The sequence below is a fragment of the Siniperca chuatsi genome, linkage group LG6, assembly GCF_020085105.1.
Source record: "Siniperca chuatsi isolate FFG_IHB_CAS linkage group LG6, ASM2008510v1, whole genome shotgun sequence".
NCBI lineage: Eukaryota > Metazoa > Chordata > Actinopteri > Centrarchiformes > Sinipercidae > Siniperca > Siniperca chuatsi.
The window spans coordinates 31,355,086-31,381,412 of NC_058047.1; the positions used below are offsets into that span (position 1 = coordinate 31,355,086).

General features: G+C 39.9%; 1 protein-coding gene across 19 annotated transcripts in view; it reads right to left on the minus strand.

Moving 5' to 3' along the window:
* The window catches only part of ptprfa (protein tyrosine phosphatase receptor type Fa), a 437,857-nt gene that overhangs the window by 57,551 nt on the left and 353,979 nt on the right, over positions 1-26,327 (minus strand). For 14 of the 19 annotated variants that reach the window (XM_044200720.1, XM_044200712.1, XM_044200711.1 and 11 more), the window contains 3 exons: positions 15,608-15,771; positions 10,760-10,771; positions 3,187-3,296 (listed from right to left, as the gene is read on the minus strand). In XM_044200720.1, the coding sequence (XP_044056655.1) occupies positions 3,187-3,296; positions 10,760-10,771; positions 15,608-15,771 (286 nt within the window). The remainder of the gene's footprint in view (positions 1-3,186; positions 3,297-10,759; positions 10,772-15,607; positions 15,772-26,327) is intronic. The other 5 variants (XM_044200710.1, XM_044200718.1, XM_044200717.1 and 2 more) reach the window with 1 other exon arrangement.

Below are 26,327 nucleotides of genomic sequence, written 5' to 3' on the forward strand. Positions count from 1 at the left end.
AAGAGTACGGTCTAGACCTGCTCTATAGGAAAAGCGCAATGAGTCAGCGCTGTCAGTAGCAGTACACAAATCAAAATAGCAGTGTGGGGAATTACAATCTATCTGTAAGCCGTTATGAACTGATGCATCCGCACTAAGAATTGAACTGCAGATTTTCAAATTACTTGTTTGTTATAATTCCTTAAGCTAAAAAAAAAGCGGCAATAATAATTACTCTGCAATCACATGTAGATAACTTAACGTTAGCTTATTAACGTTAACTTATTAACAATTAAAAGTAACGTTATAATCAAGTAACATCCAAATAAATTACTGGCAACTAAAGTTATATGAATCTAAATTCAGGTTAGTGGATTTGCTTCAAATTGTTCGTTAGACATGTATTAAGTAAACATAACGCTAATTCACGGTAACACTGGCTAAATTTCTGCAAGTCTCAACAAAATCTAGTGGTGCAAATTACCATAATTATATATTTACGCTGAGGCATTTTAAATCTTGTGTAATATAATCTCAATTAGTTTTGTTGTATAGTTTCAGGTCAGCTTACCTCAAGAGTAAGCTGGGATGACTGGATGCCAACCACAACCACCACCACAGCTTCTTAGCCTTAGCTAGCTTGGTAACTTCGAGCTAGGTGGGCGTGTTTCAGCAATCAGGTACCTCAGCTCCACCTCTCTTCCCATTTTTGGTTATCCGGGAGTTGGGCAGTGACCTGCTGCTGACATGGCGACGGCCGGCGCCGCCCACTCTGATCTTCAAAACGGCTTTTCAGAAACCTATGGGTGACGTCACGGACACTACATCCATGTTTTATACAGTCTATGTATATGTCTATGTATAGTGGCGACTTTTCTGGTGATTTCCGTTGCCAAATTAGCAACGTCTGTCATCAAGCTCATGGACAAGGTGACATTAGCAGCTTCACTGTTAGCTTGCATGTGAGTACCTCTCTGGTGTCTTTGTTTTTCAGTCCCTTTACTGGACATGTTACTACTCACTGTTCTGTGTACTTATTTTGCCTACAAATTAAAGGTAAACTGTAACTTTAGGAAGGTTTAGGCCGGGAGCTGTCTTCAACCCTCTCAGTGCGATGACATCACCAGAACTCAGTCTAACCTTATTAATTCGTGGAACCCTGTATCTCTGGTTTGATGGTAACACTTAGTATTCACTGTTCAGGACATGGTTGGGGTCAGAGACAATGTTGCCAGCCTTAATATTTATTATGGTAGACTGATAGAGTTTCTCCAGTGGTTGGCCTACAATCTTTGAGCAGATTTTCGTTTGGTGGAGCAGTTTTGACTTTAAAACACTTGTAGTATTACAATACTGTAGAACACTCATAATCACTGAAGTTAAACAACAAAAGAATAATTTGTCTACTTGCCCCAAAAGACCTAAGGCCGTGGAGAAAATAAATTCTTTGTTTTGTGTTTTTGCAGACTGATTCAATGTGGTCTTTCCAGTCTTTTCATCCTTACTGGTCTCAATAATTATGGGTAATGCAGTCTTTTATACAACACCTTGTATTTAGACTTTTTATTCTGTTACTATTACTTCACATGGAAATGACAATAAAATATATTGTATTTTACTTTTAGCTAAACATTCCAGCACAACCATTTTCATTACCAAAAATGCTTTTCAGTTGAACATGTACTACATTAAATTCACAACCGTAAAAGTTGTGCATTTGAAATTCTACATAAGTAAAATAACGTAGTAACTAATTAGTACTTACTTGGTACTAACCATAACTGTCGTTGTAGTATTTACCTTAATAGTAGTGGAATAAAGAAGCATAAAACGGAAATACTGAAGTACAGTAAAGGGTCTTTCACAGTTCAGTTTTGACCTCCATAGCATGATATCCTCTGTCAGTTTATTTGTTTGTTGTGAATAAACTGTACGTTCCGGAGACTTCTAGGCCACCCAGTGAATTTTCACTGAGGTTGGCAGCCAAATGAGTTGATGAATTTATATTTGTGTAATGAATGATGAGATATGAATAATGAGAAGTAGTTGGATGGGTGTAGGAGAGATGAAAAAGTAACAATAAGTGAAATAGACAGGAGAGGGAGTGAGGACACAGAGACAAAGTAAAACAAAGGATTACAGACAGAATATAAAAAAGGAAACGCATTGCAGGGTTCGTAATAGAAAAAGTCAATATAATGGGATCAATGGAGGAAGTCAGGTGACGTAACAGGGCCAAAAAGTCTACATAGGGAAGAGGTGGGGGTGGGTGGATGGATCAACAAAACATCTGACTTCAACACGAGACACTGCTGTTCATTTTCCATTTCCAGTCAATGTTTTTTTTTAAAGCATGACCACAATCGTCCCCTAACCTGAACCACGTTTTTATTATTGTAACCATGACTACAAAGGTTCCCTAACCTTAATAATACATTTACTGTATCTTGCATTAACAGTAAATAGCATCAAGAACAAAACTAAATATGATACTTAAAATGGCCCATATCTAAAAGTGTTACAAAGTGGGAGGGACTGCTGGTTCTGGAAGTGTTTTTCCCAAATTTGTATTCCCATTTCAAATGTTTTAATGTAACGACCATATAGGTTTATGCTATGACCACCAGTTTTAGTTATTTCAGGTTTGTGTCTGAGAAATCAGAAGGATTAACAACTAAATTGGAAAATATCTGGTTCTTTGATTAAAAAGCCTTTTTTTTTTTATCAAAGAACCAGCTATTTTCCATTGCAGTTGTTAATCTTTTGTACTGATAATTCAACTAGGAGTTTTATTCAAATCTAAGCTGTAGAAGTGCTCCAATTGTGAGTCATAACATTGCATCTGGGAAAAATTAATGGGACTTTTACTTCCAGGATCAGGGGCGTCTAAAATTGCTCCTCCCACTTCACCACTCTATAGAAGCATGTTTCAAATAAAGGCCTGGTTCTCTCTGTAGTTACTGCAGTTGAGGTACAATAACTATTTGAGAATTTCTGTACAGTATGTGCTGTTAGGGCCAGAGACAAACACTAAGCAGATATCTGTCAGTGTTATTACAGCCTCAAACTGTGCACATTTATAGGGTACAACAGAAAGATAATTTGGACCTCAGTAAGAGTCAACTTGCAGGCATGACTGTATATGTATGTGTGGGTTAGTATGAATAAATATAAGCTTATACGTGGTGTGTGTGTGTGTGTCCATGCCTTGTGTCTGATAGTTGAGTCTCCTCATCTCCACAGGGTCTGAGGAGTGGGCCAGCAGTGAGTCCTTGACACCCGCCATGTGCTCGTCCTTGGCTGGAGATGTTCGTTTCCTGGGGGAAAGAAGAAGTGGCTTGATGAGAGAAGGTAATTATGTGACCAAGTTAGGAGAGGCCACGATGACTAAAAGTTAGTACTAATTAGGGAAAGTTATAAAAATGAAATATTCTTTGACACAAAGTGGAAAATAATGTAAAACAAATTTTATTGGCCCAGATTGGGACTGACAGCAAGGGATAATTCATAACAAGTGAAGCGCTGTCATAGTGAAAAAAATTACAATATCTGTAATGGGAAAATGTTCTCCTTATAGTTACCTGTTTGCCTGTTTTAACTCCAACATCTGCTTCATTTTTATAATGAAATGCTTTTATCATGAGACTTTATCCATCGTTATAAACAGGTGAACACATGAGGGGACTGTGCGTTTGCTGTCCTGGGTTCAAGGCTGTGGAACAGCCTCCTCCTGGGAGTCAGGTCAGCAAACTCCCTTGGATGTTGAAGCTGAAGTGTTTTTGTGCTTGAGTCATGTACCCTATTCTGTTTTGTGTGTTCTTTTCTTTTAACTTTTTATTCTGTTGTAAAGCACTTTGGAACCTAGGTTTTTTTTAAAGGTGCTATATAAATAAAATTTTACTTACTTACTATAAGGATAAACTACAGTACATTGATGGCTGAAGGGTGGATAGAAGAACAAAATATGATGCTGTTCCATAAGGAATAAAGCAACATCTTCAGTCTTCCTGTGTTTTTAATTAAATTGCTCCCTATAATTATTTGCCATCATACTAATAACTTGTGTGTGTATGTATGTATTGCTTACCAAGAGCAAAAATTACTTGTCTTTTTAGTCCTAAATTGAGGACTTGATCAGGTTATTGAAAGGCTCAAAGTCATCTTATTTCTGTAGTATAGTAGTACAGTATGTAACAACATAGCCCTGATCCAGGACTGCCATAATATTTATCATGGTCCTGGACCTTGGATGTTTCAGTCACTGAGAGGCTCATAAAATTTATTAAGGGAAGAATGTTAAAAATACAAAGTCTTTGGATGATAGGCAATGTTCTTAGTGACCTTTAAGTAGGGGTGTAACGCAAAGCTACTATCGGTATCTGTTTATGCCACAAAAATATCTTTATTCGTATTTGTAGGAAAATTGATGATGATACTCTACAGAAACTGATGCCCTCTCCTAAACCGCTTGTTTCCATGACCTGAGAGTCATAAACAAGCTTTGTGAGAGCTCAAACATAAAACTCCCCCCAAACATCCTGTCTTCACTTTCTTCTGAGCATAAATAAACCTTGCCAGGACTCAAGAGATGATATCAAGGGAAGTTAAGTGACAATTGCCCTGCATGTGTGACTGCTCGGGGTTTGGTTCTTCCCCCTTCTTCTGTATGCCTCTCAGAGGCAAACAAAGGACATTCCTGTGATCCAAAGAATATGGACATGAATTAATACTGACATGTATTGATTTTATTTCTTTATTTTACTTTCTCATTTTCTGTTATAAGTGTGTGTGTGTGTGTGTGTGTGTGTGTGTGTGTGTGTGTGTATATGTATATACACATGTATGTGTATGTACAAAGAAAGTAATTAAGACATAATAAACCAGGGATGGGTGGAGTACAGCTTCACGCTTATGACATCACATCGCCATTCCCCCTTTTTACAGAAGATCACCAAAACATGAGGAAGTCTCTTGTCTCTGCTCTTCTCTTCAAGACTTTGCAGACCCTTAACCTAAAGCTCGGTCTCTTGCCCAGATGGCGGCCTGCCGGCCCTCTGTCTGCAGCCCAGCTCAACTCTGAAAGAAGGAACCTTTTTACACCTTGTTTTAACACAACAAAGGTTAGAACTGGAACAAACTTTGAGTTTATGAAAATCTGAAAGCCACTGTGGCTCCAGCACACCCAGCCAAGTGGGTGCGCAAGAGAGACAATTAACCGACTCAAGCCAAGTTGCCATGCCAGAACAACAATGGCCGAAGAAGCCCGAACTGTTGGGAGCTCCACAAGAGCAATCAGCTGGCCAAACCGCACATGGGACCAAGCGCATCCAAACATGCCATAGCGGCCCATACAGGAGAATCGACCGGCGGCTCCATCCTCCCTTCCAGCGCAATTTCACTGGCGACCTGAACCACCAGGTGAAACAAAATAGTTTTCCTGTGATATTGGGTTTCAGTAAAGCCCAATATCACAATATATTTACTATTAGTAAAGATAATTTAGCATTAGATCAGGAAGGATCTCCCTTCAATACTCATGATATGGAATGATAAATATTTCAGTCATGCTTCCCAAATAACATCTCAGTTGCTGAATGATGCATGAAGGTGATTTCACTGGTCAATGCCAAAGTTATCCACTTATCTGATTACATTGGTCCTCAATCACTTATCATTTAGCCCATTCATCACTGTATTCAAAACATTCATGGCTGCATTTATCCATTGATTTGTCTGTCTAGTAGTTATTAGTTGTGTGTGTAATAGAAATTTCATGTATAAAGTCGTTGCCCTTTGTTTTCTCGAACTTACTTTCAGTCACTTTATGTATTCGTTCTTATTTTACCTCTTGTTACCTGAAGTCAGGTTATTTCCCATTTGTGCATTGTAATCAAAAGAAATGGCTTAGTGTAAAACTGAGCTATATTTTAACTACATGTTAATGGTGGAGAATGTTGATTAAATTGCTGCTGCCCTATGTATTTACAGCATATTCAGAGTCTAAATAAAAGCTGTGTAACTGGTAATCGTCCTGGTGGAAATGGTAAATGGACTGTACTTATATAGCGCCTTTCTAGTCTTTTCTGACTACTCAAAGCGCTTCACACACTACATATTACATTCACACACTGATGGCAGGTGCCAACTGCTCATCAGTTCAAAGAGAGTAACTCATTCACACACTGAAGGCACAGCCCTCAGGTTCAGTGGGGGACCGCCAACCTTCCAATTGGTGGAAGACCCACTCTCCACTAAGCCACAGTCGCCCTCGGCATCAATAATGAAAATGGAACAGGAAGTTAGTGGGAAACTTTCATGATTTTCTTTAAAGGAGTTTTGTGTGTATAATGGCAGGAGGCCCAGCTGAATGTAAGTTGGTCTGAAGTCTAAAATGAAAAATGAGGGAGCTATTCACAAAAAACAGGCCATAATAGCTCATGGGGCCCTATTGCATAATACAATATATATATATATATATATATATATATGTATGTATGTATGTATATATATATATATATATATATATATATATATATATATATATATATATATATATATATATATATATATATATATATATATATATATATATATATATATATATATATATATATATATATATATATATATATATATATATATATATATATATATATATATATATATATATATATATATATATATATATATATATAATATGTATATGTATATTTAAAAAAAGTTTACATTTTGGCACATCTGTATCATGAACCGTTTTGCTGCTTTGGCTACTAGCAGTTCCTGTTTGAACTGTACAGACAACAATCACCTGGAGTACTCCAGAGGGCTGTGCCTTTGGTGTGTGTGACTGATTAGTTAGTTTCTTTGTACTGATGAGCAGTTGGCACCTGCCATCAGTGTATGCATGTGTGTGAATGTGATATATAGTGTGTGAAGCGCTTTGAGTAGTTGGGAGGGCTAGAAAGGTGCTATGCAAGTACAGTCCATTTACCATTTACCTCCTGCAATGGCTGTCACACCTTGACAGTGGTTGTGACACTTTAAAAAAACTCCAACTGTTTAAAACTTACTCAATACAATTAACTCCATAATCGGTATCCAGTGGTCTAAAGTGGTCCAAACCGTGGTCTGCTGAATCTCGTTGTTGAATTATTTCCTGGGTGTTTACGTGTGTTTATATGTTTTATTTTAAGCTATATGTTACCCTATTCTAATATAAATTTAATTATTTGTTCTGTGTGGCTGTAGCATAGTATATCTCTCCAGTCTGTCCTGATGCATTAATGTAAATGCTTATTGGGCTAAACTGTATTAAGAACACATCTTTATTTATTTATTTTTCATCTTTTTAAATTGACTACTATTTTTGTCTTTTCAACTATATTACAATTAATATTTTTTATATTAGAGTTCTCCTATACCACCTATAACAGTTAAAACATGATTAATTAGGTGTTACGAACCCAGTATGACCATTCTGTCGCTTTCAGCAGGTATTTCTGCCTCCGGAGCTGCAGAGACTGGATCTGTGGTTGTGGGCCACCTGCTGCCCCCATGTTCCTGCTCGACAACTGCTACTACAGTTGTTGTTATTGGCTCTGTTACTGATGCTGACATTATTCTTCCTATAGCTGTCATTCCTATTATTATTAAGTTATTAATGTTAATACTACAATTACAATTCTACTATTTAAACAAAAAATTCTAGGTGGTATTTGCATTGTGTCTCCCTTTCGCCAAATGCTTGCTCATGGTGGGATTTGTTGGGTCTCTGTAAATAATATTATAAAGAGTTCGGTCTAGACCTGCTCTATAGGAAAAGTGCAATGAGATAACTTTTGTTATGAATTGGTGCTATCCTGGATTGTTGACTACCTGACTGGCAGACCACAGCATGTGTGCCTGCAGCACTGTGTGTTGGACAGCGTGGTCAGCAACACTGGGGCCCCTCAGGGGACTGTCCAATCTCCCTTCCTCTTCACCATCTACACCACTGACTTCAGCTACCACACAGAGTCCTGTCACCTTCAGAAGTTTTCTGATGACTCTGCTGTGGTGGGATGTATCAGTGGTGGTGATGAGTCTGAGTACAGGGCTGTGGTGGGTAACTTTGTCTCATGGTGTGAGCAGAACCATCTGTAGCGCGATGCATCAAAGTATAAGGAGCTGGTTATAGACCTACGAAGGGCCAAGGTACCAGTGACCCCAGTTTCCATCCAGGGGGTCAGTGTGGATATTGTAGAGGATTACAAGTACCTGGGAGTACACATGGACAATAAACAGGACTGGGCTAAGAACACTCAAGCTCTGTACAGGAAGGGCCAGAGCCGCCTCTATTTTCTGAGGAGGCTGAGGTCCTTCAACATCTGCCGGACAATGCTGAAGATGTTTTATGAGTCTGTGGTGGCCAGTGCTATCCTGTATGCTGTTGCATGCTGGGGCAGCAGGCTGAGGGTAGCGGACACTAACAGGCTCAACAAACTGATCTGTAAGGCCAGTGACATTGTGGGGGTGGAGCTGGACTCTCTGGTGGTGGTGTCAGAGAGGAGGATGCTGGCCAAACTACACGCCATCTTGGACAGTGTCTCCCACCCGCTCCATGATGTGCAGGTCAAACAAAGGAGCACCTTCAGTGGAAGACTCATCCCCCCAAAAAGCACCACAGAGCTCCACAGGAAGTCATTCCTGCCTGTGGCCATCAAACTCTTTAACTCCTCCCTCTAAGTGTCAGTCTGTATGACCCTAAGTCATTAAACTGGACATTGGATCATTAACATCAGTATAATACTTGAAATAATTGTGCAATATCCTGTGTTAATACAGCTGTGCAATATACTCTATTCAGTTTAAAATTCCCTATTTATTGATATTGATATTTATTCATATTTGAGTTGGTTTGAACGGGGCGTCAAGGAAGCCATTTTTGTGAAAAAAGAGAACCCCTCTTTGAACAGAAATGGTGGTCTGAGATTTAATCTGCCCAAAGTCTACCACAGTGTATTAACACCTTGGTCACGCCTATCACATGCTAATCAGGCACTTAACAGTGATGAAGTAGATGCAGCCAGAAAACAATAAGCCTGATTACTGATTACTGGGCCATCTTGAAACTATTAGGTCAGTTTCAGGTGTAACTAGCTATTAACAGATACTCAGGCAGATTCCTTCCTGAGGGCGGGGCTTATGTAACTTAAATTTCCAGTTCCCGTCCAATTTTTTCACAATTGAGAATGACTTCCGGATGGGAGCCGAAACGTCTTGATTCTGAAAACAGTGTCCAGATGACTACGACTGAAACCTTTTCTACGATAGAACACTCCTGGACGAATGAGGGACTACACCGTCTTATATTTATTCATACTTCTATTACCGCTGTGCAATATCCTCCGTCTCATTATAATCTTAATAAGCTACACTATTACTTTATACCGTATTATTATCATCAACCGGTAAACCCACTTCCATTTTATACTTATACCCACTTGGTACTTAATTTATTTTCTGACCTGTATTATATTTTTTGCTTAGTACCTCTATTCCTGTGTGCACTGATGTGACAGTGAGCTGCTGTAGCAAAAGAGTTTCCCCTCGGGGATCAATAAAGTATTTCTGATTCTGATTCTGATATATAAATAAACTTGAATTGAATTATCAATTAATTTAATTAATGTTTCAATAAAGTTTGAAAAAAAAGTCATTGAGAAAAAAAATAAATAGGCGCACAAATTAGCAATTTGATTAGAGAGAGAAGGACTAATTAAACATTTTCCCCAGGCATTTACCAGTCTCTCTATTTAAGAGTTTCTGTTGAGTGAAAGTTTTACTATAGTTATGACAGTGACTGCAGCTGGTTGTTATGGCAACAAAAGTAACTTTTTATCAGTAGATAATGCAGTTCAGGCATCAGTTTCTCTAAACAACAAACCAAAAACACTACAATTGACTGATTCTGAATGTATTAGTGATGAAGACAGTCAATATGTATTATGCAGGTCAGACAGGTAACACAAACAGAGGAGTGAAAAGGTGATATCAGTTATTGCTTCTCTGTGATATCAGGATTGGATTTTTCAGGTCTGGAGTTTGTTTTGCAGGTGAAGCTGTAGGTGTGTGTGAGAAGTGAAGAAAGAAGAAAGGACTATTCTGAGGAGAAGATAAGCAGGATTTGTGAACTCTGCACTCAGAGCTGAACAGCAGAAAACACACAAAGAAACAAACATGCTAAAACGTACTCACACACCCCTACACACAAGACACACATGCTTGCAGTACTGTTTGTTGAAACTGATATGTCAGCTTGAAGACAGCTCAGTGAAGCTGGCATGGCGGTGTGATTCTGAAAGTGTAACATAAACATAGTTGCCAACCCTTCTGATTTTCCCGGTTCACTCCCATTTGTCATCACCCTCTCCCGGTGTCCTCCCGGGGTAACGTTACTCCCATATTTCTCCTGATTTCTGACATTTCACACCTTTTTTTCCTTTTTGTTATCACAACCTGTTTCTGGCACTGTACAGTCGTGACGTGGAAGAGAGCTGCTCGCGCCTCGTCCTCCGCAGTGAGTGAGAGAAATGGAATGAATAAATTGAAAACTGATGAATATTAGTTCATGCCAGATTCACACAAGTTCATGTCAGAGAGGCCAATTATTCTGTATTCTTTCCTGAGAATTAAAAGTAAAATTAAAAGCAGGGGAGGATTCTCAGAGGCAGGCTGAGTGGGGGAGGGGAGGGGAGGAATGGGGTGGTGAGGTGGTGTAACAACAGACAGAGGCACTAACCTTTCTTGTTTGCTGGGTCCACAGAAAGCAGGCAGACAGAAAACAAGGGAGCAGAGAAAGAAAGGATTAATTTACAAGTTGTCAGCAGCGGGAATACCACCCAGTGTCACAGTGAACAGGAAGTGACCCTGACAGAGCACACTACAGCACCCTACTGCTCCTACTCCTCCCGGTGCTTCTTACTTGATCCACAGCCAGCTAAGCAGCTTCTCCTTCCAGCTCCTGAGAATTTCAGCTTACACACATCTTCTTTAAACATTATATTAGAAGTAATAAAAGTGCCACATTTATCAGATTGATACGTCAATATCTTCAAATGAATTGTAGTGAAGTTCATGAACAAATAAGGCAGTGCTATTAATTTTTTTATACTGATTTACATATCTTTTATACAAACACAGTGACTTGGAATTAACCTGGCTTCATGACTCTGTTCCTGACCTTAGTCAGAGATGAGCATGTGAAATCGCTTTATTGATTTCTGTTCCTCTGCCAGTTCTCCTATCAACAAATTGGCAGTTTTTTTTCAAAGAGCAAAGCAGCTCTGAATGCTCCTGAAAATCCTAGAGTTTAAACTTTAAAAAGTTCACCTGACTTCAACGCTATGAGTTTATGGAAGCAGAGTGAGCTTGGGACAGGTCTCTTACTTTTCTTCCACCCAATGTGAAAGAGATTTAGCAAAACACACGGAAACAGGAAGATATTGAGAGCTAGGAGACTACTCTCCTCTCCTAAATTATTATTTTTTAATATGTTGTTTAATATCAATTTATTTGACATCTGATTTATTCCTGTAACCTCTGGTGTGGGTGTGGGTGTGAGGACACTGAGCCAGGTTATTGTGCTGTAACCCTACAGGAAATATAGTACACATTAGCTCTGTTGTGTGCACTGAGAAATCAGTTCTTGTCTAGTGCAGATGAGAGTTGGTACTCCAATACCAGACGACACAATGCTTGCAAGCATGAGCCATCATCAGCCTTACACCAACATGACTGAGGAGAGGCCAGTCTCAGTTCTTATAGCACTAGTGTTGTGCAAGTTCACACTTCACAAGAGCTAGCTCAAAGTTCAGTTCACACAGATTAAAATGAACTAGTTCATGTTCATAGTTCCCAATTTTGAATATTGAACTAAATCCATAGAACCAAAAAAGGAACTAGTTCACGCTGATTTCTTCCGTTTTTTTCCTTTTCAAAAGGCTGAGTTTGACTTGTGTGCTTTGCGGCTGTTGGCTCGTCTAACCCTTTGTTAATGATTTCTAGTGATCATCATTCACTCGCAGATATTTCCCAAGACCGGTCGGATGCTTCAGCGCATGTGTTGTTTCAAAAATCTGTGACCCATGAAAGTACGTAAGCCGCTTTTAATAATAAAAAGTATCGTATTGATATCAGTGATTCTGGCCCTGTATTACTTGGTATCGGATCAAAACTAAATTTTGCGGTATCGCCCGCCCCTACGTCAAACACAGAGCGAGAGCATTGTTAACTCTCGCAGGACTGAAAGATGCTCACGTTCAAACGGATATGTTCAGTTCACCGCTCACTGAAAACATGAGCGTGTTCAATGTTCAGCGCTCTTAGTGTTTAGCACTCTACAACAATCACACATTAACTGTAACATAACAACAGGAAGCACATGATTTCTCTCAAGTTGTTATTCGACCTATCTTTACTTGCTCATGACATTTTCACATGCACCACCACAGAAGCTCCGTATGAATTTGTTGAGTCAGAAGGGACAGTTTGTATCTGTAATGATGGCAGTAAGCTGGCTGTAGGAGTTACTAAATGTACGGTTAATTTGGCAGGTCTGACTGGAAGACCAACCTTTAAAAACGTTTCTTTGGACCTAGGTAATGTCACAATTGTTGCTAATAACTCTGTCAATGCAGATTATACACATACACAGGAAGGGGCGTCAACCCCCCTCCAGACTAAACTCCTTTACAATGAGTTTACTTATATTCAGTTACCCAACAACTTAAACATGGTTATATCATGGTGGACACACTTCTATTATAAGGGGCAGAAAGGGAAACACAAATATCACAGAATTTTCCCTCACAGCTCTTACATTGCACTTTACACCCTATTTTAATGCAACCTGGTCATATTTGGTGGGAAACCTGTTGGGTTGCTGCTTTGCACGCTATAATAAATAGTGTTTATCTCTTCATATATTCAAATTTCACAGGGTAGGGGAGGAGGGGAAAAAAGAAATAAGATCTGTAAGACATGTGGTTTCTGAATACAATACTTACATTCCCATATTTGAGTTGTGTATCAATGTTATCGTACCTCCTGTCCAAACTCCACTGTGAAAGATGGGGGAATATGGGAACAATCCTCAGTCCAATGCATTTTTAAATTCAGCTGAAGTTAATATGAGGCTTCAGTAGTCTGAGTTAGACAAATCGAGTGGGCATTTTGCAAAGTTAGTCTTTTAAGATCTAAATTCCCTCTTTGTGTTCCCTCAGATAGTGTTCTTGCTGAGCCGCAGCGGAGGGATGGTAAAATGTGCTCCACACGTGTCCCTCTGAACTTCTCTAGTGACGTATTTCTGTCCATGTGGACAGGGACAAGCCATATCTTTGTTTCTGGATCTCTCAGAGGAAATCATTGGAATGTATCTGCCCATCGGCTGTTTCTTTGGGAATATCCCTGAAACACCATTTTCTGACTGTGCTTATTCCGCATAGAGATAGGACAAAACATGAGAGGGTCTAGAGTTATAATAACTATAAGAGTTTTGTACTCAGTCTCAAGCGTGTCTCTCTCTCTCTCTCTCTCTCTCTCTCACACACACACACAGTTAGATTAGAGTGTGTAGTGAGCTTGCTAGAGCTAACATCTGTACTGCTAGCTGCATTGGCCATTTGTATCAAATAAACACAGACTGATTTGTCTAACTCAGACTGGCTTCAGCTGAACTTTAGAGTTTTTACACAAAACGAGGACTGTGGATTTTGTCCCCGTCACTTACACTGGAGTTGCATTAGTAAAGGCATAGCTTCACAACCAGTATGGAAAGGAGGGATGATTATAGTGACCTACAACTCTAAAATCCCAAACCTATCCTTTAAGTAAAATGCTGCTTGCATGAAGTAGAGTTTATGATTTTCTTACTGTTGCTGTTCTGTGAAAACCACATATCTCCAAATTTGGAAAAAGGTTTGTTTTTTTAGTGAGGCGTTGGGACATTTTCGGCCGTTTTTACGGCGAGAGAACCAGCTGGTTTTGGCGACCACCCTAACCAAGTGGTTTTTGTGCCTAAACCTAACCAGACTTTAACCACAGCGTTTGAAATGGAGAGATTTAATATTTGATGTATCTGTGGTTTGCAGAAATGTACAATTGATACATTTTATTCTGGGGATTGGGTTGTAATATATTATGGGATATTAATACATTAAATTAGTCCCCCCACTACTTCAATTTTACTTATTGTGCCTTCTGGGTTTGTTCATCCCTCAACAGAGTTTGTCAGTGAAACAATATTCAGCAGCCTATTGACACATTAGTCAACAGCAGACCTTTATTTTACATTCCTTGTGATGGATTACCCAACTCATGCAAGTTTCAAGCCCTGAAAGTTGATTTTCAAAGTGTACTGAAACAAATGGAAACCACTGGCTGCCTGGAAGGTAGGAAAACACATCCACCAATATTTGATTTATAAGAATGAAAGATGCCAAATATCAACTTGGGTCTTGGAAGGGCAAGTGATTTCAGTTGGAGATGCTTTCCTCACAGACCCACCAGTACAGATATTACTTATCAAATTCAGACACATCAAGAGAGAACAAGAGCAAAAGGAGGCATGAGAAAAAGACAAAAAGAGTGTTTGAGCAGAGCAGTAGCCATATGGAAGCCCCCGTCAGCCCAGTCAGCAGCTCCAGATGTTTGACCCAAGTACAGGAAGCAGAGCCAACTGTTCGCCTGGAAGAGCAGGGCTACAGGGCAACCCACAGTGCCTTTCTCCCACATGCCATGGAGGACCTTTGCCTTCAAGCCAGCTCAGCCAAGAAGAATGTCTGTCTCTGCTGTAAAACACTCCACTCCGACCATTTCTTGGTGCCTGATTCTTGTCATCTGCTGTGCTGAAGAAAATGCTCCAGGTCTCTCTCTGGACTGTGCTAAAATGTTCACTCAGCTAGATGATATGAGGAGGAACACAATGAACATGCACTGCCTTCAAGGTACACTGAAAGGGTTCCTGTCCTTTATAACAGATGACACAAAAGGAACATTTGTATTCTAACACAACTGTTAAATGGTATTTCACTTACAACGAGACAAACATTTCACAGCTGATAGACTTTTCGGAGGGCCTTTTCTCACCCCAGATTTATGTTGTATTTCTGCCTTGTGCAGTTTTATTGGGGTTAAGTGAAACAGTTGAATCAAAAAGGCTTTTGGCTTTTGTGTGCACTAAGGGTCATTAGGTGCATTTGGGTATATGATGCTTTAATTTTCACATCACAATTAACTGGTAACAGTAGGACCAATATGTCATTTTCCACGAGCCAACAGTTACCCCCACTTTCACTTTAGATATCACAATATTAGAGGGCATGTTGCAGTTTGTTCAAGTCAAGGAGAGGGTCCAAAGAAAATATTAATAACACTGGGGAGGGCTTTGTGTTTTCAAAAGGTGCAATATAAGGTCCAGTCCCCCTCCCCACCTTAATATTTTTCCTACAGTCCCTTGTCATATCCAGGGTTCATATGGGGAATTAACATCGAAAACTCTGCATGAAAACAGTAATGGTACTGTGATGCAAAAAAACATTGGCTATCAGAGGCTTCACTCCAAAAATACCAAGAATTTATCATAACGTACCTCTTAAAGAGTAGAATAGCAATAACTATGATGATGATGAGAATGACAGCCAGCACTGGACCCATAACCCACAGCATCTCTGGGTCCTCAGTTTGTCGGGTCATCCCACTGTGGAGCTTCACCACGATGGGCTCAGAGAACGGGCTGGCCGCAAACGTCCTCTGCTGCAAAGGACCAGAGGACCATCCAGAGTTAGTTCAGTCACTGAGTTACACACAACCCAACAGTAGATAAGGACATAATACTAAAGTAAATATAACTGTATTGGGTTACACTTCATTTGGAGAGTCTGCCTACAGCTAGTTTATAAATAATAATTAGTATTTGTAACATTTCAACAGCTTATTAGTTGAGATTCAACAAAAAATATTTCACAAAAAATCATTTTCTAGGTTTGGTAAGGTTTAGGCACACACACACACACACACACACACACACACACACACACACACACACACACACACACACACACACACACACACACACACACACACACACCGTGAGATGGATGACAGCTGGTTTATCTCTCAGTTTTACTGGGTTTCTACCACACAGTAACTTAAAAATCAAAGGATCAGTGTGTCTCTCTGTGTCCTTGACAGATAGTCGAGGTGTCCAGATTAGATTTTAACTTTATTTACAAGCCACACTATCTCACTGCAACATGACCCACAAAAACTAAGGGCTCCCACTGGTGGTTGTGTGATCGCTTTCATCCGTTCATTGCCACTTCAGCCAGTATCATGGCTACAATGTCAGAGGAGGGTGGAGGAGCTCCACACAATACAGCGCCTACAAGTGCCTATTCAGCTAAGAGGAACATTTCCTGTTAAAGTAATGAAGCTACATTAAAGCCAGTATTTGTAGAATGTTCCAAGAGCCAAAGAGTATCATTGAAGGGGCCCTGTGGAGTTTTTTGGAGTTTCTGTTTACATTCAGTGTTTCTCAAGCATGTTTCCTTCCCCATAAAGCATTTGCAAAGCCGCTTTTTTAAAGTATTTTAAGTCCTGCAGTGGTGTGTTTGTGTTTACTAGCTTGCATTCTTCTTTGCCTTGGAGCATTGGAGCATTGCTGTGTTTCTTGGCACATTACCGCCACCTGTAGATCAGTGGAATAGCATTAAACCTTTGGCAGGACTGTCGCGTAACCTCTGTGAGAATGCATGTGCATCATCATGCACGTGCACAAGACAAACAAAACCGGGACCCACTCGTAAAAAACTGCTCCATAGTGCTAGAAGCAGCACCAAACCAGCCGGGACATACTGAAAACATGCGGACCAACATCCTGACATTTACAAAAAGCTAAGCTAACATTAACATAACATTATAAAGGGCCATGGATGTTACTTTCAGTTGGCTTTTTGTTGTTGTTTATAGGCTATGATTAATGTGGGATTAATGTGCTGTCACCCATATAAACCAAAGGAATAGTTTTGCATAAATGTTGTCAGACATTTTAGCTGCTCCTCTGAAGTGAAACCCAGACAGTGAACAGTATCTTAGTGAACAAGTGAGTGAATCTATCTTCTGAATGATTCGCTGCTCTGCAGTGGACAGCACAGGTAGCTGCGATCATGAACAGTGATGAAGACAGCAGAGTCTGGGAATGACAGCTGGATTTACTGAGGACAGTCGGTCAGTTACATCACAATGTGGTGTGAACAGGTAGCGGGGCCTGTTTTGCTAACCTTGCGATAAATGAGAACACATCAAACACCTGTAACCATGGTAACTGTACGCATCAAAGATGGTATCAACACTCACAAGGTGGTGACAGCTGTAGCCGCAGAATGCTTTGAAGACATAAGAATTAAGAATGCATGGCAAGAAGACAAACAATTCCCTAACGAAATCAAATGCTGAAAACGTGAGCAATACGAATATACATTTTTGTCTAAGACAAATAAAAATAATACCAAAACTAAATCAAAATCAGGTGCCAAAATTAACTGTCCTGCTCATTAGTGTATGCCCAGTTTTTATAAAATGAAATGGCTTAATCTACTTGCTTGTTTTTATGTGTCATACTCTACAGTGAAAACAGGTATAGTGATATATTTTGATGAAAAATGTCTTATTTCTTGGACAAAAATACATTTGGCAGCTATACTTTTTTCAGTTTACCAGTCCTTGACAGGTGACCCAAGAGGTTAAATTTGGACACTGTGTGTTCAGTGAGGCAGGATTCCATATGGGAGTATGGAGGAGCTTCAAGTCCTGCATACACTACACAGTGTGCAGAGGAGGACAGTGAATCGGAGGTGAGACAGAAAGAGGCAGGCTGCTGTGTTGGATGAGCTGGACGCTGGCGTGTCCAGCTCATCGTGCAGCGTCCCCACTGTGGCCGGGGAAGGGGGAAAAAGCACAGGAGGATACACATCAGCGACAAATCCAGTAATGCAGACAACTTGATTACGCCTTCTGGACAGCAGTGGAGCCCTGAGGCCGGCCTGGCTGTTTCCCCGAGCAGGCTGAGCTGCTTCTCTGTTACACAGTGGTGTCGAGATTCAAGTCTCTCTTCAGCTTTTTCTCCAGTTTTACAAATTATATAGACCTTTTTAGTGTAATATTTGTGTATGTCTGTATACACTACACTTAAAGGATAATTCCAGTTTATTACAAATCAGAACACATTAAAAAAGCCATGCTGTCGCATTGAGTGACATATTCTCCCGCTGCGATGAACAAAGCCAGTGTAGTTTATTTACAACTCTGCGACTGTATTTACAATCTCTGCAGGGTAGATTCGTGTTGGGCAGATGTTGCTGTTGGTCTGCTTGTTTGTTGGCACTTTTGTCTTACTATTTCATCATTTTGCTATATTTTGTGTAAATTAGTGATCTTATTTTAGTTGATGCTGCAGCACCAGCAATTAGGTAGGCGATGGAAATGTCATCACAATTAAATATTTAGTTTGTTGTTTATTGCTTTCCAACAGTAACGTAGTATGGAATATAAAGATGGGAAAAGTATGTCCTCCAGTCAGTAATCAACACAAAATTTTCCTAAATATGAACAGAAGTCTGTTCCTGTCAATTATCGCAAAAATGTTTACCTGAAAAGAATAAATATCTATTTATATATCTGTTGCTGCTCAAAGGAGTACTCCAGTAATTTAATATTTCACTTCCATTAAGTTGGGGGACTCATGAAAGACAGGTTAACAAAAGAATGGTCAAAATCAAACCTGACATATGCTTTAGTTCCCTAAGACTGCTGAATCCCACATTTCCCTTAATGCAACCAATAGCATCAATTTGTTAGACCCTCCCTGCTAGTAAATGCCCACATATTTCAAACTCAACACCCCAGTTTGTAATGCCGGCTTTCTGTTATTAATGTGTGGTCTCTGTGGAGTCCATGCCAAGGTTTCTCAAGTGATGTCACAAACTTGACCAACTCCAGAGCCACAGAACATATTGTTCTGTCACAAACTGACGGTGACATGTAAAATTAGTGCAGTGCATAAAACACCTGGCTATCAGTCAACAAATGTAGATGAGCACTACATTTGTTGGAGGAAGGGTCTTATTTCCATGGAAAACTCTAGAAGATATGGAAAATATCATTGCATCATTAACTTAAAAAAACCCAAAACAATTTCAGTTATTGCCCATGAAAAATCTTTCCATCCTGATTAGTTGCAATGTAGATTTGTAAGCAGCTGGATATTGGCAACATAATAAACATTAAATGGGAGTTACATGGAGCAATTTGCAAGGCGTAATTCACTTTAAGTAACTGTCCTGCTTGTCACTTTGTGTTCTGTGAGACAAGTGCAGCAAGTTGGCCAGTGCTAGTGAATGAGACTATAAATATTCCTGTAAGCCTGACGGGGCTACAGCAGCTCCTCTGGGTGAAAGCTGTAAACACAACTGAAGAATGCTGCTTGTTAAACAATGTCACCCCACGACCGGCTTTGCTTCTTATTGATTAATTAATTTCAACACATTTTTCACACACTTTTTCACTCTAACATTCATTGTGGGGGCTTGCGATATCAGGGCTGACAGCTACAAATGAATTATACATGAACTTTGTGGCTGTAAGAAACTTGTTGAATATTTGTCATGTTGTGGAATGGTGAAATGAAACAAATGCATTCTGACATGCCATGGTCTTAGACCCTTCCAAACACATCAAAAGCTACACATACATACCATAAATCTAGTACATTTTGATAGGTGTATAGGTTTACTTTACTTTCCAGATGGAATTCAGTAGCCTAATCTTTCTGAATAATCAAATCAAGCACTTTAATCTGTCTGTAGCTTCCATACCATTCCATTCCTTGAAAAACCATTTACATTATGTAATTAATGTATTCTAGCTGAAACTGTAATGTAAAAGGTACAGGAAACTTGATTTAGAAACATTTTTTCATTTCTATACATATGAATACATGCGGTGTACTGTGCAAAGCCTTTTGAAGTTACACATAAAATGAAATAACAGCTAAATGACTTTCCTCGTGGATATCCAGATGTTAAGATGGTATGTGCGTTTCTATTAGAAGCAAATAAACTGGGAAGACCACGGAAACAAAGCCACATGGCAATGGTTGCTATGGCAGTACACAAAGCCGTTACAAAGGGACAAGGGCTGCAAATTAGCTATGGCTAGAAGTCCTATATACATCGCATCAGTTGCATTTTATTTAAATATAACAAGAATATGTATCGAAAACTGTGTTCATTCAGTAGTTCATTCCAATTGCTTCTCCTTTTCTTTTGCAATCAATTTAAGGTAATGTTAATGAACCTCAAGACTTCCTGTATATGTTTCAAATTAAGAGCTTATCAGGACAAGCCGCATGAGCCCCTGGAAGGCCTATAAAAAAACAGCACAGTGGAAGCAATTGAAAATAATTAGTGAATGAAAACAGCATTTCTTTAAGAAAAGAGCAGCTTAGTGGTGAGTATGGCATGACTCTTGTTGAACAGATGGATTGGTGGAAATCTACATTATACTGAATGTATCAAGACAACAGGTAAACATGGAGGACGTGTTGAGTTTGCATTAACTGCACATTAAAACAAGAACGGATCTGAAAACAGGGAAGCTTCTTGCTAAAGGCAAGGCTGCCCGAATAAGACTTTAAGACTCTCCAGTTGATCCAGAATGCTGCGGCACGTGTACTGACAAAAACTAGGAAAAGAGATCATATCTCTCCAATCCCAATGTGGGTTCGGGAGTCAGACACCATCTCCACATTTAAGAGTAGGCTAAAGACTTTCCTCTTAATAAAGCTCTTGATAAAGCTTATAGTTAGGGCTGGCTTTGGTGAGTCCTGTATCATCCCTTAGTTATGCTACTATAGGCCTAGACTGCCGGGAGACTTCCCATGATGCACCTTTCTTCTCTCTCCTCCCCTCCCTCTCCATCTGTATGCATTTTTATCCCATTACTGCATGTTACTAACTTGACATCTTCTCTCTCCCGTAGTTTTGTGCTTTCTCGTTTCTCTCCTCTCTCCTTCTGTCGCTTTCAGCAGGTATTTCTGCCTCCGGAGCTGCAGAGACTGGATCTGTGGTTGTGGGCCACCAGCTGCCCCCATGTTCCTGCTCGACAACTGCTACTACAGTTGTTGTTATTGGCTCTGTTACTAATACTGACATTATTTTTCCTATAGCTGTCATTCCTATTATTATTAATTTATTAATATTACCACTACAATTACATTTCTACTATTTTAAAAATTCTACGTGGTATTTGCATTGTGCCTCCCTCTCTCCCACCCCCACCCCCCTTTCCCAAAACCTCTCTCTCTCTCTCTCTCTTAAAACCTAACACGGCAGTGGCGGATGGCCGCCCACCGTTGAGTCTGGTTCTGTCCAAGGTTTCTGCCTCTTAAAAGGAAGTTTTTCCTTGCCACTGTTGCCAAATGCTTGCTCATGGTGGGATTTGTTGGGTCTCTGTAAATAATATTCTAAAGACTACGGTCTAGACCTGCTCTATAGGAAAAGGGCAATGAGATAACTTCTGTTATGAATCGGCGCTATATAAATAAAATTGAATTGAATTGAATTAAAGTATGATAAAAATATACCTACTGTATAAAAACAAGGGAAATTAGAAATGGCCTGTTTCTAATATAAACCTGTTATATGTTATATAACATATTACATATTTGTCTGCAGTTATGTAGATGTTGAAAGATACATATTTAAATGTATGTTTACTATTATCGCTTTTCCTTTGGGTGGGGGTGGTGGGTTAAGTCGGCGGGTTAAGATGACAAAGAAGTATTAAGATGAGAAAAAAGATTGTGGAGATTAGAGCAGAGCAGACAACATGATCCAGAGAGAAGGTGGTGATATAAAAAATCCATACTTTGCTCCAAAAATCCATGCAGAAATACTCAGTTCACCACCCCGGGTGCTCTCACACTCACCATCATCCTGCCATCATTGATATCATCTTTCCCAAGTAATTCTCCATGAAGCTAACATCACTTCTCTCCTCTGGTATCCAGCCCTGACAGTTGTTTATCTTCACCGGTTGATTTAAACGCGAATCATTTCAAAACGTTTGAGCAAATTTACTTACTTATTAACATACAAAACAAACCATACTTTTTAGTGCAACACTTTCTGGAACTTTGTTTAACATTACTGTGAGAATTTCTTTCACCATCTGAATGTGATGCTACCACAGATGTTGGTGAAGGCAGACTGGAAACACAGATGGAAAAAATCTGTTTAGGACAATGGTCTTCACTGTTTTTTCCATGGGAGACAGACTGGCAGGACATAGTCAATAAGAGAGTCAACTGTACCGGGATTGGTTGCATATTATACACAAGGGTTGGATCCGTGGAGGACGAATAAACAATCATCTGTCCATTTTTTTAAAAAATTTCCTATCCTACTGCTACTGCAACAGTGAGCAGTGTTGCCAGATCGGTGGCAGTTTCATCCCCTTTAATTCAGCAATATTTAGGAATTTAGTAAAAGCCGAAATAAACATGAAAAGGTTGCATGCTTATAGTTCAGTATACTGTATATATGTAATACACCAGCCCACTATTTATTTACCCGTCCAACAGCACTTTCACCATTGTGGTGCTGCAGAGGGCCACCAAAACTGGCTACACCGCAGTGAGTTAGTTTGTAGCTTATACTGCCACTGTGTATGAAAAGTGTAGCTGTTTTGAATATTTGAAACATAAACCTTTATGTTTTGATATACATGTATATAAATATATCAAAATTAAACATTTTTGTTAAATTTCTTAAACCAAGTACAAAGGTAAGGAGATTTTTCACACCATGTGGTGTAAGGATCTTAAATGAGCATACATGTTCTTGCTGGGCTCAGACACGACTTTTTTGGAACAGCACATGTGAATGTGACTATACAAATAAGTGTGATGAAAGGTGTGTGAGGCTGGTGTGTCAGTTATTAGAGGTCTGTACTTGTGCTACATGCCTGATCAGACCAAGTCAAAGGCCCAGGGTGTGGTCATGCTGCTTTTTTGTGCTTTTTTTTATTAAAATGATGCACATATGAACACATCCTATTAGAAAGCTAATTCTGCATTTCCCTTATCCACTATTCTTCATAATGACTGTATACTGTACATGTGTAGCTAGTGTGTGCATCCACATCAGAACAGTCAGTGTGTACCAGTTGGCAGCTGGCTTGCTCCAGGCTTATCCTCCCACAGCCAAACTGTCTCTGCTTCCTCTGATATCACTGCACCATTTCCTACAGCCGCTCTCCAAGAACCACATGACAACCAAATGTCTTATTTCCTTGGTGTTCATGGTTTGGTGTTGTTAGTGCCTTTTGTGATAAATCTGTCCTGTCCTGTTTCCTCCATCACCAAATAAATATTTTTTGGGGGGGGGGGGTTGGGCACTAGGAAAATTGGGAATTATTTTTTCTAATCCCCATCCTTCAGCTTAACAATTGTGATTTTAATTCATTTGTTTTCTGGAATTGAGAATTGGAATTGGAATTCAATGCCCATGTCTAGAAAATTCCTGGCACAGTGGAAACTGCACTGGCAACAAGTAAATCATCTCACCCCACAGGCACAGGCCGAAATAAGTCTTGATACTGAATTTGAGACTAAATGGCTTAAGACAGATGTTTATGTAGTGCATTAGCAGACATGCATTCTTTTTATTTAAAAAGTTGTCAACAAAGCTTTAACTTTCTCCTCCTTTTTTCTGTTTTGCATGCCCCATGGAGAGCTTTGCTTCATTTTTTTTCCTTCTTGTAGTTAGTGGTGCACTGGAAACATGAAGCTTGAGGTCAAGTGGAACTTGACTTGATTAAATGGTTTTTCATCAACAAGAGGAGGGTGTTCGTCAGTAGGCAAACATTTTAGAGGTGTTCTTTGGATTATTTTTTTTTTAACTCAAGTAGTGCTATGGAGCAATATTTCGATGAGCGGGTTCCTGTTTTACATTATACCTACATTACATTCATTTTGCTTTTGTCCAAAGTGAGAGGAGGGACCATAGGGCCCTCAAATTTTTTGTTATGGTTAATGATAAGGTAAACAATAATCCAAAGTCTGTGTCTCCAGTCTCCTGCATTAAAGTCACACATGCTACATGTCCACCATTCTGCCTCTCTGTCTCTCTCTCCAGCCACCTGTCCACCAGATGCCCTCTGACTTTTCTCCTTTCACTCCAGATCCTGCCACTCCCATCTGCCCTGCAATCACCTCATTCCCCTCACGCCCATTTCCCCACCTGCACCTTATTCCCTCATCAGCCACTCATATATATACCGGCCCAGATTGCTTGATCCTCTGCCAGTTTATCAAAGTGTAATTTTGCTCATGTTCTGCTTTCAAACTTCTGTTACCCTGTGTGCTGCTATCTGGAATTGAATCTGAACCTGCCTGTCTACCTACCAGTGCCTGCCTGCAAGCTTATATACAGTATATACCTTCACTTCAGCAATAAATCACTGAACTATCACTGTCTGCGTTTGGGTCCTTCCCCTGCCCCCCGAATTCCCCCCCGTGACAAGGGTTCACAACATTTTATAACCTAAAACATTACCATGAAATTGTAATTCATCTCATTGCAAAATACTGCTACGCATACTTCTTAAATTTAGGTTTAGTTAGCTGAAGCAGAATGTAGCCAAGTACACCCAGGTTAAAGTGCAAACTGCAACATTTCTTTAAGACTGAGCCCAGCCAACTTTTCCAACTCTGTTACAAATAGTCTAAAGAAGAAACCTTAACAGCTAAAAGCTATGGAGCTTGATAACATGTTCAGCTCATCAGGCTCCGCAGCTCTTTCAGCCTTCTTTTCTCTATAGTACTGAGTCCAAGTAGTAAAGTACTGCCTACAGCTCAGAAAACTCTTTTTTTTTTGGAAAATGACAGTTTTAACGGCTTTTAGAGACATGTGAAGCATATTCTAAAGGATATTTAGATAATCTCAGGGGGGGAGTTTGGAAGTGATCAATCTTAGTGCCACTACCTGATAGTAACGCTTCAGGGGTGAAAAATGTGCTGCTCCTACATCTGAGAGCAGAAGAGAGGAGGCGGAGTGTGCAAAGAAAAAGGCACTTTAATAGCAGTGGGAGGATGTTTCCATTGTCCATAATCTCCCCCCAAAAAGAGCAAGCGAGTGACAAAATAAGCAGAAACAATGTGTGATTCTAATGTATTTTGACAGCTCTGTTATTTCCCAGAACTCAGATTTCCAACTCAACCAGAGCCTTCCGCTCACAGCTCATCTATCTGTGTGCGTTTCCCACAATCCCAAGTCCTCTCTGCACTGCCATCCTTCTCTCTTCCTCTTTGTCTTTTCTCCTCAAAGTTCAGCATTTCTCTCCCTCCCACATCAGAAACTCATTCCAGCATCCAAGCCATTCTCTCTCCAATGATTGCAGCATTTCTCTCCTTCTCAAGTACGTCTGTGCATTTCCCTCAAGCGACCCCCCCCCCCCATTAAGCTCCCTCTCTTTTCTCTCTCCACCTCTCCACCTCTCGCTCCTCTCCACACCTCCCTGTCACTCCCACAGGACTCTGCAGTCAGAGGAAGCTGCCGTTCACTGCTCGCTATACTCCCTCCCTCCTCTGCTGTAAGTGATCACACTGTTTGTATGGCCTTTTTCTTTTATCCAATTTCACACGTCCCAGTCTGTTTACCAGCAGTGGGGGCCACAGAAAGCCGCAGTGCCCTTTTGCTTCAGTCTCCTGCCCCCCCCACTCTTCTTTCTTTTCCTTCCTACTCTCCTTTTCTCCTCTCACCTCTACCCTGCCAGCAGCTTTGCAGTAGCAATAAAAGCTAAGCTTACTTCCCCTGTTTTCAATGAATGTGATTAGGTTCCTATTTTTTACAGGGGAGGGGGGGGTTGCACATTATTGCAGTGTTATGTATTTGAATGTTATAGAAAACGTTTCAATCGTAGTCATCTGGACACTGTTTTCAGAATCAAGATGTTTCGGCTCCCATCCGGAAATGAAAAATGGTTTGAGAACTCAGAATTTTTTTTTTAAATTTCTGAGTTCTCAGACCATTTTCCACAATTGAGAATGACTTGCGGATGGGACCCGAAATGTCTTGATTCTGAAAACAGTGTCCAGATGACTACAACTGAAACCTTTTCTACGATGGACCACTCCTGGACGAATGAGGGACTACACCGTCCTGTTTGAATGTTATTTTAATTGAATTAACTAGAACTGATCCATATTAACAATCCAGGGGTGATTTAGTCAAAAATGTATAAAATTTTTC